Source organism: Lathamus discolor, chromosome 1 (genome assembly GCF_037157495.1).
Source record: "Lathamus discolor isolate bLatDis1 chromosome 1, bLatDis1.hap1, whole genome shotgun sequence".
Taxonomy (NCBI): domain Eukaryota; kingdom Metazoa; phylum Chordata; class Aves; order Psittaciformes; family Psittacidae; genus Lathamus; species Lathamus discolor.
Genome location: NC_088884.1, coordinates 79,936,608 through 79,956,371, shown reverse-complemented (window position 1 = coordinate 79,956,371; position 19,764 = coordinate 79,936,608). Strand labels below are relative to the sequence as shown.

Here is a 19,764-nt window from a genome sequence, read left to right as displayed (position 1 = left end):
GCAGTGGCAGCAGACACACCGAACACCACCAGCAGCCCCATACTACAGCTGGCAACCCTGTTAGGCATCAAAGTCTAAACTTCAGAAAAACAAATTTCCCCTGGGGATTAGTAGTGTAAGAGGCAGCATAGCCCACTGACACCTTTGCTGTGATATTTAAATGCACTAGATAATACTGAAATCTTCCAGCAACACCAGGTGCATACTTGATGTGAATTACAGACATCAAAAGGATGCCACATAGCAGTACTGAAGTTTGTCTCTCACCCCACTGGCTTTTGCTGGAGGAGGCCCACAGCAAGCATCAGTTCAGTCACACATAAACAAGCATTTAAGCACCAGTTTGGTTTCTGCACTGGCAAAAGTCCTCCACCTACAAAGCACTACCTGTAAGCACGGGGAAGGAAGGAAGCGGGAGCGACTCTTTCAAGCTTCACACACAGCACAGAAAAGACTCAAAGCAGACAATAATCCATTTGGTTCTTTTATTAGCAGAAGTTAAGAATACAGCAAGTAATAAGATCCCATCTTACATGGAACCATCACCAGAGTCCCCCACCATCAAAACCCCAGAATGTGCTTCATTGCTTCCAACAGTAAGCAATTTTTAAAAAGAAATATACTGAACAAGGCCACTATTTAATGGGGAAGGAAAGAAGCCGTAGGTCCTAACTATTCTATGGCAATAACCTGCACACAGAGCAAGCAAGCCTCTGACTGCTGAGAGTAAGGCATTCAGGTGCCAACCTGGGAAGAGTTCTCAGCAAAAGCTACAGAAAAGTGCACAGCTAGGTTGTTTTTATTGGAACACACAAACTTCTTGAATGGAGAGACTGACTGGGTTAAGAATAGCAGGTGGAGTACTGTGTTTTTGTAATAGTTCTGTGCTGTGTAGGACCAGGTTACAATCACCCTTCAAGGAGTGAACGTGGGACGATCCACGATGGAGACTGCCACTTCTGCTGGTACTGTTACAGAGGTATCCTAAAGCGCCTTACAGACAATTCTGATTCTGATATGTACCATGCTTTTCTCAGATACCAATATACTTCCCTTCAGGCAACTCTACATCTTTGTATGGAATGCCACTGCTATTAGCCCTTACATCCAAGTTAATACTGCTCTTTACTTCATTTTAGTACCACACAGACCTGTGATAAACTTCTGGCCCTACGGGCATCCAGTGTAGTGATCCTACTGAGAACATGCCCTTCTAAGCCCGCAGACTCTGCTGCAGCACCTCTTTCTGCAGCTGACCTTGCTCTCAGAGGCTCGTATTCAAGGGGTGAAGCCTTAATACCAGTCAACTTTAAGAAGGCATTCTACTTCTATGCGACTCCATTAGGCAAAGAAACTCCCCAAAACACTCTCTGTGATATCCAAGGCATAGGAAGATCTTTGCAATCCACATTTTCCTCTTAAAGGATGAAAATTAAAACTTGCAGGAGTCTTGAAAAGATAAAAAACAAAACAAAAACCACAAAACCAAAAAACCCTACCGAACACACAACAAAAAACCCAAAACACCCTTTACCTTCCTTCTTTGTGAAATACAGCATTTTATGAGCTGTTTAACTCATCTGTGAGAGGTAATTGCTCTGAATTTCCAACTAAACACTCCAAGCAATACCTGTGCCATAACAAACAAAATGTTCAAGTTTCATCTTACGACTCCAAAGATTCTCCTTCAGCTTGGCTTCTGACTGGGCTCCAAAGATCAAGCTACATCAATTACACAAGAGAAGGGTCTATGCCTCCCCTTATACAGGAGGTGTGTCAGCTCCACAGCAATCCAACTGAACTCTTAAGTTTTAGGTTAAGAAATACCAGCAGTCCCATTGCTTAAGCACAGATGGGAAGCAGACCTAAGGAAGGGAAAAAAAAAAAATATATGGAACTGCATTAGGCTGAAGGTGGATTTTTCCCCTTAAAAAGAAAAACCTGCAAACTCCCTTGGCATATGGAACCTGATACATGAGAAGGTAATGTGCTTGAGGTCTGCAGTTACTGTTAACTCCAAGTCCTGGAGCACACAGCTTCCTCTTTCCAGTCCATCTTAACCCCACCTCTGCTTCCCCTCACATGCTCAACTACCTTTTGACAAGTGTATTACCATCATTTGTTCAGACAAAGCAAAGCACACCCTCAAATGGCAACCATCCACTCAATGGGGGCCCTTGGGTATAGGCAGGCACTGATGGAGTCGGACTGTTTGCTATTTCACGTGCAGTTATCCCATCATGCTCCAATTCATATGATGAGAACCAAAACGACCAACTTTAAGATCCACTATCCAAAACTATACAGGCCACACAAGCTTGGAAGGCAGCTGTCCCACACACTCAGGCAGGGCACAGATGTATCTCGAGTTACGTGAGTAAATAAACTTGCTAACACTGTGACTTTCACAACCCTTGTGTACATATACTGAACCTACTCCACATGCTGGCCAGGACCCCATCTGGCCCAGGGCATGCTTCACTCCTGGGAATTTTACCTGGTCCTCCTGCAATCATTTGTTTTGTGCAAAATTGAAACAGTGTGTGGTACTTGCATGTTGCATTCTTTACAAAAACCCTTTTCCCCCCACCCATTGTTTAAAACATTTATATAAATTTTATTTAAACAGAAAGTTAGAAATCTTATTTACAATTTGTTTTTCTCCCCAAAGAGCATCTAAAATCAACTCCCAAACCCTCCAATAGGATATAAATTTAACCTTGATTTTTTTCTTAAAAAAAAAAAAAAAAAAATGGGGGGGGGGAAAGGGGGGGGGGGAGGGGGAGAAAAAGGAAACTGGTAAGCTATCCCTCCCCAGTTCTACAAATAAATATGGCATTGACAGAAGCCGATTTGGAAAGGGTCCTCTGTAGCTCAATCTGTAGATCCCAAGAATAAATTAGGGTTTCAGAATTTCCTGGTCTTCAAATTGATTTATTCCATTGCTTGAGGTATAGAATTTATCTTGGTTAGTCAGAATCCCCATGAAGCTCCATGCCCCATCAGCTGAAACTTGGATTCTTCTTAGGTATTCATTTTGCTAGCCTGTATGCTTCAACCGCGCTCGCGGTACTGTTTTGGTTACGGTCTTGGGCTGAAGGCTGGCTTTACTGCATCCCATCTTCCTCTGTGCAGCCTCCTCCGACTGTGAATCGGAACTCCTGGAGATTGGAAACCCCATGGAAGTGCACGAAAGCACCAGCCACTACAAAGACGTGAAACAGCTGATGGGAGTGGAACTGTGGAAAAGAAAACACTTCTGTTCAGCTGGGGTACTTTGGGCTCTCCTGCTACCCTGTCTCCAAAAAAGCCACACATTCGGCTGAAGTACACAGTAACACGTAGCAGTACCTTGATCCACAAGCTGCAAAGTTCTCCAAGTTGTGTATTAAAAGCCCATCCCACTCCTACCATCAGCAAAATAATCAAATTCTCCACACACACGCACACCCCTTCACAGGCATCTTAAGTAGCTCATCACTCAACAAATATGCTACATAAATGCTATAGTGCATCTTTGTGAAAAGACAAGGATAATTTCTGAGCTTTGTGCAAAAGGCTGAAGCAAGACACTTAAAATTAGCTCCTCCACAATATGGTTTATTGATAAAAAAGGTTCTCTCATACAGCTAACAGGTAAAACTCTGCTCTGGTCACAGCCATAAGTTTTACCACATGGATTTTGAATGTTATTTTATTTCTCTGCTGCAGAGAAATGGAACAGGAAAAAAAGAGGTATTATATTAAAACCTAGAAACAACCAGATGTTCTGAATGAATGCCCAGGATGCTATTGATTATAGTACAGCAGAATAAAAACCATGAGGGAACTACATGACAAAGCATGTTCTTGTTTGAGGGAAGCTGTACCAATACGGATAATACTCTTGCGGGGAAAATAAATAAATCAATCTATAAATGTGTATTTGCAGGCTGCACTGAAAGCTTGGAAAATAGTGCTTTTGGAGCCTAGCTCATTATCATAACAAGGCTTGATCTGGCTATTTAAACAAACCTAGCAAACTGGTGCTGTGCCAAAGCTACTCAAACAACCCAGGCCTCATTCTCACTTCTAATCTTCTTTAGGAGCCTTAAACTGTCCTAGTGGAAGTACAGTTGCCTTTCAAGGGTCCACCTCCCTCTCATCTCTACTCCTGCTCCATCTGATTTCTTTCTTTACATCTTTCCCACGTATTTCCCCTCCAGAGTCTTCATGATCCTTTCCCTCATATCAAGTTTCTTCCACACACCCACTTGCTCACACCACTTTCCCTTCTCCTGGGCCAGAGATCCCTCCAAAGTCTAATATCTCTATCCAGCAATTTCACCGGCTGCACAGGATGGGGAGCCAGATATGGTGAAGATCCCAGACAAAACACTGAACATCAGAGAAATAACCAGGCACTATTCTAAACAGAAGTTAGGTAAGATGTGTACTTGCAGAATCCTCACACACAAAAAGGTGCACAAAGTTGCTTACCCATCTATTAAAGCTATCTAGTACATGTGCAGGGGTGAATTTGCACACCAGCAGTTACCTCAGACCAGCCAGTTTGTGATAAGTCAGCAAGAGAGGGACGAGGTAAATCAGACTTAGAGAGCCCACAGTATGGCCTGTTAAGACAAATGCTTCTGGTGCAGCAGTTTGATACTTGCAATAAGAAAACACTGACACAACATCCTCCAGCCTCAAGGGGAACTAGCTTTCATGTTGGTCTCCTTATCCAGTCATTCTGTAGACTCACCCAGATGTCACACTTGCCAGGGAAGAATCTCTCCGGGATGCGGGCAGCATATAGTGCAGCACCAGTGATGTACAGGCATGCCATGAGTGCCAGCCAGCCTATCTGCCCCATTGTGGCTGCTTTCAGGAGCCCCTCAGAGATGACAAAGTGCAGGGTGGGAATAACCCCACTAAGACCCAGACCTAGAAATACTCCTGGGAGGTAAAGAAAATGTGGGAGAGTCAGGTTTGAACACAGTGGCGGTAAAGGGAGACAATGCAAACACAAAAGCTATGGAAGGAAAACTCAGTATTTGCCAAAGCAGCAGCAAAGTGACAACTCTTGAAGCTGGAGGTCCCCAGAAGCACTTTATTGGAAAGGAATTTAAAGAATGCACAGAATTCCTTCAGAACCTACTTAGTAGTATGTTCCAGCATTTACTGCAGTATTTCATTTACTGATTGCATCTATCAGCTTGAGGTACACTGAGCCAGTTACACATCTTGGACTGTAGAGGGCACTGAGACTACATGAACTATGTCTATCATCATCTCTCAAGAGCAAGACAAGGAGAGACAACAAAGAGATTATTTATCATATACTGTACAAGTAGTCCTAGGAAACAGAAAAGTAGCATCTGCAGCTCATGTGATCTGCCAAATATGAGAACGTGGTTTATTCATCTAGATTTTAGTAGCACATACAGAATTCTAGTGAAAGGAGGGGGGTAGTGGGGGGTGCGGAAATAATCATGTCCCGTCCACAGATTTTAAGTTTGGAGTGCTGCACTCTCTGAAGTATACCCACAGCTTGTCCAGGAAATCTAGATTTACTGTGGGCATCATGTGCAGGTTAAGTAACAAATAATACTATTCAACACAGCTGCATGCACATTCTATAGCTGCCCCCTAAAGCTTTCTCTTTCTTCCTGCCTCAGAATGTGGAACCAAATCTGATTTTGTTCTTTTGATCATATGTAGGTCCTTTCTCTTAAATACCCATTTTAACTAGGCAAATCATTCAGATTAATTCAATCATTCAGTGATTTGCCTGTATTTCAAAAAACAATTTGCCTAGTATTTCAAAACCAAGACAAACAGTAGAAGTACACATACACACACCAAGCAGTCAGCCATTTTTGGAGAGAGCAAAGTTGCTAGATGTATCTAGAAATACTTTGCACTACCTGTTCTACTGCATGTGTTACTGTCCATTTCAGGAATGCACTTCCAGGACTTGCACCAGCCCTTATCTGTGCATCCAGATGGCTATAATAAATGCTGAAAGAAAACCCATCAAGCTCCCAATCCAAGAATATCTCTAAAATTAAGCTCTTCAGTCTTCACAAGACATTTTTTTCCAAGGAGGAAGTAGGAAGGAAGAAAGGCAGTCAAGAAGCAAAACGGTTAACTTTAGGTCTTACCTGCCCTTACACCCCGGTATTCAGGGGTTGCGAACATGTCCCATTGTGAGACAATTATGGCTGCGATGCCCAGGACACAAATCACAATCAAGTAGATGAAGCAAGGCTGAGGGTTGCAATAGAAGGAGTAATACAGCCATGGTACAAAGCTGCCCATTATCAGAAGTGCAATGCCAGAATAATCCAGCCTAGAAAGAAACATCAATCAGTTTTGTAAGAAATGTGAATCTTTGGAAGTCTTCATACCAACACTCTCTTCTTTAGTAAACCTTCTCACTTTACTAAACTTCTCACTTAGTCTTACTTCTCACTGCAAAATGAAGTTATTCTCACTATTGCAACTTATTTCCTGACAGCAACTCTTCCACCAATGCCCTCCTACAGTAACGGATTACTTTGGCAGACAGCTAATAAGGCCACTTTTGGTCATCATCAATACCTACAGCAGCCTTTAGACCAAAAGTTTTTTGAAGAAAACTCAGATTTAAGCTTCAAATGAGGAAAAAAGCAGCAGAAGAGTCCTCTAAATACAAAAAAGTGCACACAGTATATTGTGAGAGCACAGCCAACACAAACATTTCAGTACCTGACAAGCATGAGCGAGTCAAGCATCAGCTTAAGTGACCACTGGGGGAAAATGTCACCATTTTTCAACCACGCTGCTTTTCTATATACCAGTGAAGAAAAGGAGCACCAACAGCTATTGCTTTTTACCACAATCTGACAAAATACTCCTACAAAAGATGAAGTTAATTTTTCAGCAGGGGATTTTAATTGCTGGGCTACTTTAGAGGTAGTCTTGCAGACTATACAATCCTAGGTTGAGTAACTTAAGAAATATGAGCTATTTAGCAGTCAGCCAAAAAACCAAGATGTAATGAAACCAAAAGACCAAGACATCTCGATACACATTGTGGAGCTGTCTTACTTAAGTTTAAGATTCAAAGTTACTCAGACTAGGTGAAATGACAAGAAGTGAAGTTGTATTAAAATTCAAAGTCCTGTAATTAAGCTCTAGCTATATTACTTACAGCAGCAAGATGTGTGCACACGCCTGCCAAACAGCAGAAAATGAAGGACTTTTGAGACTAAAATGACAGCACAAAAACTCATGCTGAAACAAACAATAATTAGAAGAAGCTGCACTGAATCTCTCCTCAACTCCGTTCCAAAGTACATGCAGTCATGCAATGAACAACTCCTACACTGGGGCTCTAGGCATAAATCCCAACCCTGTTTTCCCACCTGTTTCTTATTTGGCCTACCCTGTCCTCTAGGCACTTACTTGGAGAAGAGCCGGGAAACACCTTCTGAGTGGCAATAAACTGTGTGGAAGAGCCATGAGAAGGAGAGGCAGAGTATGGCTCCCAAAAAGAACAATCCAACAACCACCTTCTCCTGCACAGGTGCTACAAAGGACATGTTTGGCCGGAACATGTAAAAGATTCCCAAACAAAGGAAGAACACACATCCTGAAAAACAGTGAGGCAGAAAGGCATCAAGTTCATGCATATGGAAAGCTTTTTCTTTCTAAAAGCATGGCTTTAGTGTACAGAAGCACTACACAGAGGAGCTGGATGACAACCAGCGGCACACATGCAGAACAGAGTACAGCCCTATGCATTCCAACCACATTTCTGGCTCTAACTGATGCAATACAGACTTGCATGGACTCTGTATTTTCACTTGTGTCTGACATCTAGCTGGATACTGTAGAACAATGAAATAACCTGCTGCAAAACTTAAAATGAGGAGAGCATGGTTCAAAGAAACCCTTTTCCTTCAAGGCTCCTTGCAAGTTGAAAACCACTCACACAAACTGCAACTTAAGTGTGTTCCTGTGGCAAGAAATGTCATCTCAGTTAACACCCACTTGGGAGAATAGAGTATCTACTAGGATTTTATCAACTACAAGGAATTTTTTTTGTACTGAATGCATAATTAAGGAAGTCCCATCCAACCCTGGTGGGATAAAATTGGGAGGGATATCAACCTACTAATTTATCAGGTTACTAGTGGAATGATAATGCTGACCACCCCAATACCCTTTCTATCTTGCTTTCAAAGGAAGAGCGCTATGAAGCCAATTAGCATTAGAACAATCTGAAAATACCTAGAAGATGTGTCCAGATGTTACCAGTCTCTGTATGTATTCTGAAGATACTCTTGAAACAAGCCCGGAAGGAAGGCATGGGCGGTCTGTGTCCATGCAACAGGTAGTCGTTGTCCTTTAGCCAGTCAGGCAGAACATCATGGGGAATGACTCTCCATCGGCCCTCCCATACCTAGAAGTTAGAGGATTTTAGTTAAATGCAGGGAACTGAGTTCTACTGATGCATGGCAAAAGCCAGAAAACCTGTATTAGCAGAAGTGTTAGTCTATGAGTCCATCAAACAGAAAAGAGTGGATGGGACATTTCTGGGGAAAAGGCTTTATACCTGAAATAAATATAATGCTTAAGTCACAGCTCCCTGTTTAAACAGTATCATTATGAAGTTGATACTTTGGCATTTCATTGAACAGGAAAGCTATTGGGCTTTTTTTACTGCTAATGAAGGGAAAACATTTAATTCATTTCCATATTCTGTTATTTTCATAGATCATCTTTTCCATTTAATACGAAGTTTACGCCTAGTTCCCTCCAAGAAATAAATAAGAGCCTGTTCTTCCAACCACAAGCTAATCTGACTGTATATCTGTTAGCATTTGGTGCAGTCTAGCAAAAAGGCTGCCCATCAGCACTAATATGGGCCAGAAAGCATGAAGTGGCAAGAGTCCAGTGAGACGTATCCAATCCCTTATCCAGGTTGGAAAAAAAAAAAAAAAAACAACTCCCACACTTCCAAAACAAACAGCGACAGATCAGTTAAGGCAACAGATCCATGACTCTCATTTCCATCAGATTTCTTCTTTAAAGGGAGAGAGAGCATATGCGCACACGTTAATCTTGCAGCTGGTTCCAAATGAAAAAAGTGCGCACGGGTGTTCTTAAAGCTGCTTCAGTAACATGAGATAAACGCAGTCTTCAGTTTGGTCTCAGAAGCAGCACTGCCAAGCAGAGGGGTATCAGGGAATTGCTTTATGTACCGGGGTTGTTTCTGCAGTGTTCCTTGGATTTGTCGGCTGGTTAGTAACACAGGAGCGAGCCTGATGAGTCCTGAAACACTAAGTTTAAAAAGCTACATTCTTATTTCCGTTTCAACAACCAGAGCCCAGAGTTTTTAAATCAATTCTCTACACTCCTTCATGGAAGCAAAACAAAACCAAATCAGAATAACCAACCTAGTTAAAGACTAGGCTGTTCAATATATTAAACAAGAAAATAACTGGTTTACTTCAGGAACCAAAAATTTTAATTGAGGTAGGAACAGCAGGAGGGAATTGATTTTACACAATCCACCCTACACAACATGTAGAAAGGGAAAAGATGCTGTAAACACATCAAAGATAGTTCATAAAACCAGCAGTATTATAAAGGGGCAGCACTCCTTTCACCAAGCAAGAAGGGCCAGACACAGCCCTATGAATCTAAACAGTAGCAAAAATTGAGCCAAGATCAGCAATTACAAAATCCATAATGGACTTGCTTAGATATAGTTTTAATACAGCTTGTAAGGGACAGAGCTTATTCTGCAATGGATGCAAATATTGTTGGAAAAGCAAAATACTTGCAAGTTTGAAGAAACCTGGAAGAAAAGAAATGACCTTGTGAATGAAAGTGCCTTGAACCAGAAGGGTTTTATTCTGCTTTGCACTCACAGGTGTTTCAAGAAGCTCCTCAGCTGCACGATCAGCTTTAGAGTCTCATTTGTAATCCCTACTGCCTTACAGTTTATTCATTTATGACAGACTGAGATCCCAAGAAGCTATAGTGTTACTACTTATAGCAAGAGATGCCCAATCAGGGGTGGTGTGTATGCACTCTCCCTCATTAGTAGCACAGTTGTTGCAGGTGTAGTCTGTTGCCCACTGGAGCTTCCTAAAAAAGGAAATTACTTCAGCAATTTTTCTCATGCCCTTACCTTACACACAAATTCTTCCATTCTCTCCATAGCATGGTGGGCTTGTAGAAGAGGTGACATACCCATAAACCCTTCATCTTCTTGAGGTGACTCATCATTGTGTTTGTGATCTTCAGAACACTGGGGGGAAAGAGAGAATAGAGAAAATAGCTTTTAGAAAAATGAACAGAGGAAGGTGACATCCTCCATAGAAAACTATGATTTGAGGTCTTGGCAAATAATCTTTTTTCCCCTGTTCAGCACTGAGGAAGGAATTCAAGAGAACCAGCAAAAAAATTATTACATTCTTAGGTATCTGAGAACAACTCACATGTCTAATCCATTTCACACATGCTTTCACCATGTTTGGAAGAAAGCAGTGCTCTTCTGTAAGTTATGCTTCATTAAAGAACAGATACGGAGTCTGAGGCTTGCAGCCTACCTACCTCTAGGGAAGAGCTACTTCCTATTTTCTGTTTCAATGTCACTATGTCTGCCTTAATGCCTCTATAACATGGCATTTTAGGATAATAAAGGCCAAGCAAAGGAATCTATTTACTTAGTTATAAATGCTTCATTTCAGTTTCCAGTTCAAATCTGAAGGTCTCTATTGTGTTTAACTGACACTTCAGACATTTACTTAAGTTATTTCAGAAACTAGTATGAAACTTTGGCCAGTTACGCAAAGGCAAGTTATCAAAAGAAAAGCAGTTACAGACATCACAGTTTTAAACAAAATGCAAATAAAGAGAAATATCCATATCCCCAAGGTGTACCAAAAGAATTAAGAAAACCAAAACAAAGAACCCCACTGAACGTGGATATTCAGCTGGTACACATTAGTAATAACTTTATAGGAATGAGGTTTGGTAGTTTTCTACCCCATGCTGAGTTACCACATTATCTACAGATTAATATCAAAAATCGGGGGGTAGTAGGGTTGGTGTGTGTGACAAGACACAAATGTTTGCTTACTACAATGCTTATGGCCCACCAGAGACTCCTTCAGCTTCCAAGGTAAACAAGTTTGAGAAAGCTAGAAAAGAGAGAATGAGGCTTTTGTACTCTCTGGGATTCAGGCAGAAAGCTGCTACACACAGCACCTTGTGACCAAGCCAAGAAAGCCCTGCAAGCTGTAAGAGACTGTGCTCCTCCATATTATGTCACAATTTTTCACCCTCCAAGTCCCGTATCAAGGTTTACAACTTTAAAAATCAAGATTATTTAACAGTAATGCCATCTGAAGTGACAGAGAATCACAGAATAATTAGGGTTGGAAAAGATCATCTAGTTCCAACCCCCCTGCCATGGGCAGGGACACCTCACACTAAATCATCTCACCCAACGCTCTGTCCAACCGGGCCTTGAACACTGCCAGGGATGGAGCATTCACAGCTTCCTTGGGCAACCCATTCCAGGGCCTCACCACCCTTAAAGAACTTCCTCCTTATATCCAATCTAAACTTCCCCTGTTTAAGTTTTAACCCATTACCCCTTGTCCTGTCACTACAGTCCCTAATGAAGAGTCCATCCCCAGCATTCTTATAGGCCCCCTTCAGATACTGGAAGGCTGCTATGAGGTATAAACAGGAGGTGCTCCAGCCCCCTGATCATCCTCGTGGCCCTCCTCTGGACTTGTTCCAGCAGTTCCATGTCCTTTTTATGTTGAGGACACCAGAACTGCACACAATACTCCAGGTGAGGTCTCACAAGAGCAGAGTAGAGGGGCAGGATCACCTCCTTTGACCTGCTGGTCACGCTCCTTTTGATGCAGCCCAGGATACGGTTGGCTTTCTGGGCTGCGAGCGCACACTGCAGCTGGCTCATGTTCATTTTCTCATCAAGTGGCACCCCCAAGTCCTTCTCCGCAGGGCTGCTCTGAATCTCTTCTCTGCCCAGCCTGTAGCTGTGCCCGGGATTGCTCCAACACAGGTGCCAGATAATTCAGTATATAACCTCACATACTTCATCTACTAAATACTATCAGTAATGTTCAGGTAAGTACCCTGAACTCTGAGTCAGATCAGATCTGGCTGTGCATTTGTCCAACATTACAGCTCTCTCTTTAGAGTAAGGCCTTATTACCTGTTTCCATCAGCAAGTTAACTCAACAAGCTGCTTAAAGCTTTAATTTTCTGATAAATAAAATGAAACTTCTTCCAGCCTACAGTAAGCTATCTAGGTTCTTCAATAGTCTGGGGTTTTGCGAGAGAAAAAACAACATGCTAATACTTGCTTTTGTACCTGAGTTGTGCAGTAACCACTGAAAGCATCATCTTTTGAAGAGGACCCCCCACCACATCCGATTTTGCTTATCCAGAATGCAGATCTTTGCCATTTAGTACACGGTAAACATCCTTCACATGTCACGACCTCACATTTGTCCACCCTAGGACAACTTGATTGACTAAATGAATCTTTGTACATAATCTGTGCCTCATAGTGTCTACTTTCCTCCATTTATCATTACAACCAACACCCACCCTGAGCAAGTCTGGGAAATGATTTCATGTCAGACAACTGATATAAATATTGATCAGCACTAGCCAGATCTTACAGCAATATAAGTATTAAATGCACTCTTACTGCCTAGATTATCCCATCAATTCTATCAAAAAAAGCATCAGACAACACTGAGATGTAAATAGGTTTAATATCCTTCTAAAATAGACAAATGTCCTGCTGGACCAGAAAGTATATTAATAACAAATTTGGTTTCACTCTGACTCAAAAAACACTCACTGCCGTTATTTTTCCACATTGTCAATTTTACTTTTTCCACTAATGGATCTGCCTGGTTAAGATTCTCCATTTTCAATAATAAATTATAAATAATTATAAATAATTAAATAAAGGTCACAAATATATAATGGCTTGGGTTGGAAGGGACCTTGAAAGATCACATAGCCCAAGCCTCCTGCCGTAGGCATCTGGATAAGATGCTCATGATAGTCTGCAATCTTGCAAACCAAAGAAATCCTCAAGTTCCAGGAACACAGCAAGGCCAGTGTTTAAGTTCCAATGTACTTGAAACAAAAAGCACTGCTATATCTTCTAGCTATCCTAGAATTCCTTCTCTCAGCACCACACAATGACCAGCTGGAATGTGGTGAACAAGTTAGTAATCCTCAATTTATGAAACTGGGTGGACTGAAGGAAAAAAAGTCACAGAATCAAAGCCAGTATTCACTGCAGTCTGCCCAGTGACTCAAAGCCAGAAAACGTTCATTTCCCCCTCTCCACATACTCCCAATTTCAAGAATGATGGGAAGGTTTTAAATTTGAACAGACTGCAAAGCTCGAAGAGCACAGCTATTTATGAACTAGCCCAAAAATCTTTGCATTTTGGCAATGTGCCTACAAACAAATCATTACCAAGCTTCTTTTAGCGATAAAAAGAATTTGTATCATACACACAGTCCAGATTACTGCCAGAAAATGGCATTTATTTTACTATCTCCTTCCTGCCATTAAGCTGCAAAATTAGCATTCAAGGAAAAAACCTGAAGCTCAGCTTCTTAGTCCTTTTCTTGCTAAGGAGGCAAAATGAGGTTCTGGAACGTCCGTCCTCTCTCGACTCCTTCCCGAAACATCCCTTTAGGAAGAACACTAAACTGTGCTTCTTGGAAGCTGGAAATCTATAGCTGGAGCAAAACGCAGCACCAATGCTGGTTTTCATGTGGAAATCTGAAGGAGTCTACTGACCTTCAATTCTTCAAAGAATGACTAAAGGGGAAAATACCACTTTCCTGTTCAGAAGGCACACTGTTGTAAAATTTCCACTGTGACAAGTTCCTTTATATCTTAGGAGTCTCCTTTCACTCTTCTTTGGCTGATCTTATCAGACATTCAAGAGTAATTCTAGAACATAAGCAAGCATATGCTTTAGGCCTGTTTTCAACTATTTTGAAGTTCTGCCCACAGAAACACAAATTAAAATGGAGAACACATTGGGTAAATAATCTCACTCGCCTAAAACCATACAAGAAGTAAGAGCCCAGAACAGAACTCTGATACTCCCACTTTTAATGAGGTATGATATATCCTGAATCCAGAGCTTCCAAAATAATTTTGCCTTTGTACTTTCTAGATCATTGGCCAAAAGGATTTTCACTCTGCTAATGTTTCAGATGTTCTTTTACATCATCTAATTTACTCAACCTCTTTTAAAAGCAGTTTCAAATTCTGACTAAATAATTCTGTGAATTCTGCAGCATTTCTGGATTATCTTTCAATAAAAGCCCCCATTCACTTGCAACAAGCAAACTTGTGGAAATCATAAATTGTCATTCTTCTGCTGCACGTATGCCACAATGCATAGAATCAGTCTTTCATACAAATCAGAAATCAGGCCTCCTGTATACTTACACTCCAGAGGTTCTGGACACTTAATTTTATGGAAATGCAAAACAGTCCTTCCAATTTTAATCCTATCCTGTGCAAATTCACAAAGCTTTAAAGCTACCAACACAGTATAGATACTTAGTGAGATGGACATTATACAGAGGCATAAATGCATCCCAAGTAGAAAAATGATACCACAAAATAAACTAAACCTGAAGGACAAATTACAATGGCCGGAAGAAAACAGTTTTACTGCTTTATCCATATTCACTTTATTTTGGGAACTTTCCAGATTATTTTGTGATAATAGTAATAGACAAGAAAGTAAAGACGTAGAAATCAGACTTCATTATGCCACTTTGTACAGAGTTCCAGGCAACATGCTTCCAGGGACAGATCATCTTCTAGACAAGAATTTCAGAGTGTGTTTTGGTAGGGATAGAAAAGCTTTAATTCTAAAATCAAGACTTGGAGCACCAGAGTAAACAAGAGCAAGAAACACAAGAGCTCAATTGCACAGTGCACATCGTTAAGTTTATTTTAAAATTAAAATCTCACCTTTTAATGTCACAGAAGTTAAAAAAAAAAGTTTACATTTAGTAAAAGAATTTGTTGCCTCAATGTGGTGCAAAGAAGAGTCAGATCACATCGCCAAAAACCGTCAGAGAAAGCTGCAGTAAAACCTGCTCTAGTAAATGTAGTACTTCCCTTGTCTTCCCTTGTTCTGTTATCTTGTTTCTTATCTTGTCTTCTTATCTTCTTCTACTTCTCCTGTCTACAGCTTATCCTTCTCACATAGATTAACAGTTTTTATACTATCACTTTCAAACCTGTTGACAGACACCATTTATTAATGCCTGTGAGAAGTCAAGTCATAACGGTGGAAGAAAGATCCTCAAAAGTGGTAAAAGGGTTTCTAAAAAGTTGTGTTCTCTGGACTTCTGGTGGTAGAAGTGTAACTTAGAATCATAGAATCATAGAATAGTTAGGGTTGGAAAGGACCTCAAGATCATCTAGTTCCAACCCCCCTGACACAGGCAGGGACACCTCACACTAAACCATCCCACCCAAGGCTACTTCTTAAGGTCTGTAGTTTCTTGATGTCAGTTTAAAGATTAATAGAAAGTTTGAGAGTAGGCACATGCCTACTACTTGCACATGTGACATGCAAGCTTTTGTTCAACACTTGAGACTGCAATTTTGCTATAAAATGTCATCAGTGTTCATTAGTGCGCAAACTGAAATATAAACCAGATTTGAATGAAGACACCCAAGGAGCTTTCTCTGTCAAAAGTGTTCCTTTACTTCCTCACGCCCTCTTGCTTTACGCTGCTTCTGGCACCCCTCTGATCCTTGGGTTGATTAGCTGTTCCAATACTAATCTGACACAAATTGCTCACATTTTTGCTAGGCAACCTTCCCAATCCATAATAAAGTTGGTTGAGATAAGGGATTTAATGAGCTCAGGCTAGTGCAACAGGAAAAATGGAGCATCAGCTCTCATTTTACTGATACTCACTACAAAATACTGTCTGCGGATCATGTGCAAGATCAAGTTTCTTTTCGACACATCAGTCGGATGCCAAATGACCTCCAGTCCTCCTTTTTGTAGTGTTCACGAGAAAGGAGCCCAGGAATGGAGCTAGGCATGCACTACAAAAAGTTAAACTAGTGATTGCTTCAATAGGCTGCTGCATTCTCAAAACTTCCAGCAGCTTTCAGGATGACACTTCCAGAAATTTGACAAGCTTCACTGGTTGCAGTGAAACTGGTATTTGATGCAGAACCAGAAGTGCATGTTAACCAGTAACACTAGTAGCTGCAATGCAAGTCTGCTCAACCCCAGAAAGAGCAGAACTTGTCTGCGTTAGGGTTCCTTTTTGGACAGAGTCATCACTCTGTTACTTGAGGGCTAAACTAACGATGCACATACCTATGTAGTATTAAATTCTGACTTAAAGTTCCATGTCTCAAAGCTCAACTGTTTGTGATGCCAATTCACCATCAAGAGGTCACAGGTGTCCCTAAGCTACCATCACAGGGATTTCCAAAGCGCGATGCAGTCTGAATCTGTTCTAATGCTCCTGCTGCTTCCTTCATCTGCTGATAGATGTTCGCCCACTCTCTTCTTGATCTGTGTCCTGATAGAACTCTGCCTTGGTAAGAACACATCACTGTAACACAGGCAGGATAGTTCAGAAAAAGGAAATGTCTTGATTAACACTGAGTCATGGCATATTATACGACTTACTACTTATATACGATTCTCTTAAAATACAAGTTATAAAACACATGTCGCTGCATTTACAATACCACTGCTAACCCCCATATTAAACTTACGTCACAAAGTCTAAACTTTGGAGATTTTGCTGTTGTTTACCTTCACCTCATCAGATGAATGATTAATAGTGTTTGACACAACATTCAAGTCATTTAATGTTTCTTGAGGGAGCATTCAGTAACTCAGAAGTACCCAGCATAATGGACAAGATTATGTTCAAGAGTGTATTCTAAAATGCTTTTTTTTTTTCTTAGCGCAGTCCTGTAACATCCTTTCCAGCCAACCATATTGCTTTTTTTCAGCCACTCCTCTGTGCCCATTCTGTCAACTGACCTTTTATCAACTGGTCTTTCGTAACAGGAAAGCAGTGATAGGCAGTGCCTTGCCACGCCATTCCTCCTAAAATCCCATTGCGTGTTTTTCGGTATTTCATCAGCTATGTTCTTTGGATTGTAAGTAATTAACTGGAAAAGCACAGGACCCTAAAACTTCCCGTGACACCCCCTAACTTCTGCACACGCAAAGTTATTCTAAAATACCAGCTTTGTCATTTAGGGTTTACATTCTCTCTTAATCTGACAGACTTGTAAACACAGACACACACACCAGTTTCCAAAGGCTAACTACATTCACCCTCTAAGCAGGGTGTGCAAAGCTGGTTTTGCTGTCACGGGACCTAAAAGAGTCTTTCATTAGCACTGTACCAAAGACTCTTTCAGCCTATTGGCCAAAATCTTAAGTACTTGAGGGTTCCTGTAGTTTAGTATTCTTCCTTTGTAGGTCACCTTCTTATAAAAGCTACACTCCATTTAATATAGCACTTGGAAACAGCTTTATACAACTGGTCATGGGTGATTGCTTGCTGGCACTCATTAAAAACAAGCACTAACATTTAACACTCGTTTAGCAAATAGTCCTGGGACAAAGTCATTTTTTGGCTTCAGCAACCCTGCTAATACATCCTTATTAGAACTAGCTGCCTCGTTAAATAGCTTCAGATGAAAAGGGTTTGTTGAATCTCTAAGCAGTAGCGACTACCGATTTTCTGTCAATACCCAGTACTTGACAAGACCAAAGACCTCAAATGCTCAGGTCTCCTCAGTACACTTTAGGGGAAAGCCTGCAGAAATGGCTTCTACTACAGAAGATTCTCATGTGCCATTTTCTGCTCCTCTGTCATTGTTGGATCCTGACTGCAGTAAAAGAAAACAAGCACACTGGGCTTGTATTAAAAAAAAATTAAGCTCCGTTAAAAAATTAAACGGAAAGAGGCTGAAAGCGTGCTGCTGAAGTTAACAGAGGAACAGAGTCAAACGATCTAAAATAAAACAGCTGGAGAAAGATGCAAGTTAACCCACAAGTACAGCACTATTTTATCTTATACCACTGTGAAAGGCGTCACGTCCCCTACTGCTGCCCATATCAGACAGATATGATCTCCAGAAGAACAAAGGCAAAAACTGTGGAATCTAACCCTTGTCCAGCTAAACTGTTGTGCCAGTGAATTATAAACAAAACCACTCCCTCCCCCTCCTAGTTTTCAACAAGCAGCACAGCAAGCAACGGTTACAAAACCAGCTGGCAGGCAGCTAACTCAGCAGAGTACCAACACTTTCCCCTCTTGAATAGCTAAGACTCTACATGCACCCTTTCTGTCAATACCAAACCCTCTTTCCATAGATAATACATACACATTTCTGCGACAGAAAAGGCTCTCAGTAAGTTGTAAGAGCCAAGCTAAAAGCCTAGAGTTATTTGGTCACCTTTGATTACTCTAGAACTTTTATTTTGTACCTGAAAATGTTACATCCTTCCACCTCCCTCTTTCAAGTGACTTCAGTATTTATGCTCTTGTAGCTACATGCAGGTATATCATGAAATTTGTCAGAGGTCAAGTAAATTCAACTTGAAGTCAAAACCCATGCTTCCTGAGAAGCAATCCAGACTAGTATTTGCCCAATTTTCTTCTGCCTATTCAGATGGCTTGAGAGCTAGGCACACCTCCTCCCAAACACTTCCTGTAGATTATCAAACTCTTTATAGCAACAGGTCTCCACTTCATGGTGCATTTTGGTGCTACACAGGACAACTACACAAGGCAGCTCAACTGCATGAAAGAACTCATCATTCAGGAACACGAAAGCCTGATGATTGGAATAAAGGCAAATAAAATGGTTCTTTGGTTTACCTCCTGTCACTGACAGGTTAAAATATAAAAGGAAAAAGTCCAGGACAAGTTTTTAGGGCTGCATAAAGAGCCCATTCACGAGGTTATAAGAAGTAACAAGCGTTTGATTGTGTAAGCTTAACAAAGCCACAGTAACAGATTTCTTTAGGAACCATCACTGCTGGAATTAAAGGCGGTTAAAACACAAACTCCAGGTCAGGAGAAAGGATGCTGTCCCAAAGCAAACCAATGCAACCCAGCATGCTACAGGAGGGAAGCACCTGCTGAAAAAAAATGCCTTATCAGCATATACACAGCACATGTAAACTAGGGCAAGAAAAACAAGTTTAAATTGCTGAAGAACAAGATGAATTATGCAACTTGCCTGATTCTTTTCTCACCACCAAATCCTAAACATTCAGATAAATGGCCACTATTTCTCAAAGGCACAGAAGTACACAACTCTTTTGCTCCTACACTAACTGCAAGATGTGTATCTATGCTTTGGAACAGATACTTGGAAGAGGGGATAATCTATAAACATACACTCCAGGAGAGAACACAGTTATGGGTCAAAATACAGACTAAGGTTCAGGTGTAAAAGGGTATTGATTTTAAATGATCTGTATCTTCGCATAAGCATCATTATACAACTGACAGATCAACAGCACTGGCAGAAAGATGCAGCTATTTTATTATTATTATGGATAACCATGTTCAATACAGCTAATAAACCTTTGCCACATGTATTTAGCAAATAATACAATTTACAGATAGTAGGATCTTTCATGTAATTTTTAGATCACAGCTATGCAACCACCCAAA

The 19,764-nt window shown here is 41.0% G+C and overlaps 1 protein-coding gene across 3 annotated transcripts in view; it reads right to left on the bottom strand.

The window, feature by feature from the left end:
* Nucleotides 1-471: 471 nt before the first annotated feature.
* The window catches only part of ADIPOR2 (adiponectin receptor 2), a 45,672-nt gene continuing 26,379 nt past the window's right edge, over nt 472-19,764 (bottom strand). For 2 of the 3 annotated variants that reach the window (XM_065682631.1, XM_065682639.1), the window contains exons 3-8: nt 10,169-10,288; nt 8,260-8,431; nt 7,432-7,618; nt 6,147-6,334; nt 4,745-4,938; nt 472-3,239 (exon numbers count right to left, since the gene is read on the bottom strand). In XM_065682631.1, the coding sequence (XP_065538703.1) occupies nt 3,108-3,239; nt 4,745-4,938; nt 6,147-6,334; nt 7,432-7,618; nt 8,260-8,431; nt 10,169-10,288 (993 nt within the window). In that variant the 3' untranslated portion in view covers nt 472-3,107. The remainder of the gene's footprint in view (nt 3,240-4,744; nt 4,939-6,146; nt 6,335-7,431; nt 7,619-8,259; nt 8,432-10,168; nt 10,289-19,764) is intronic. The other variant, XM_065682641.1, reaches the window with a different exon arrangement.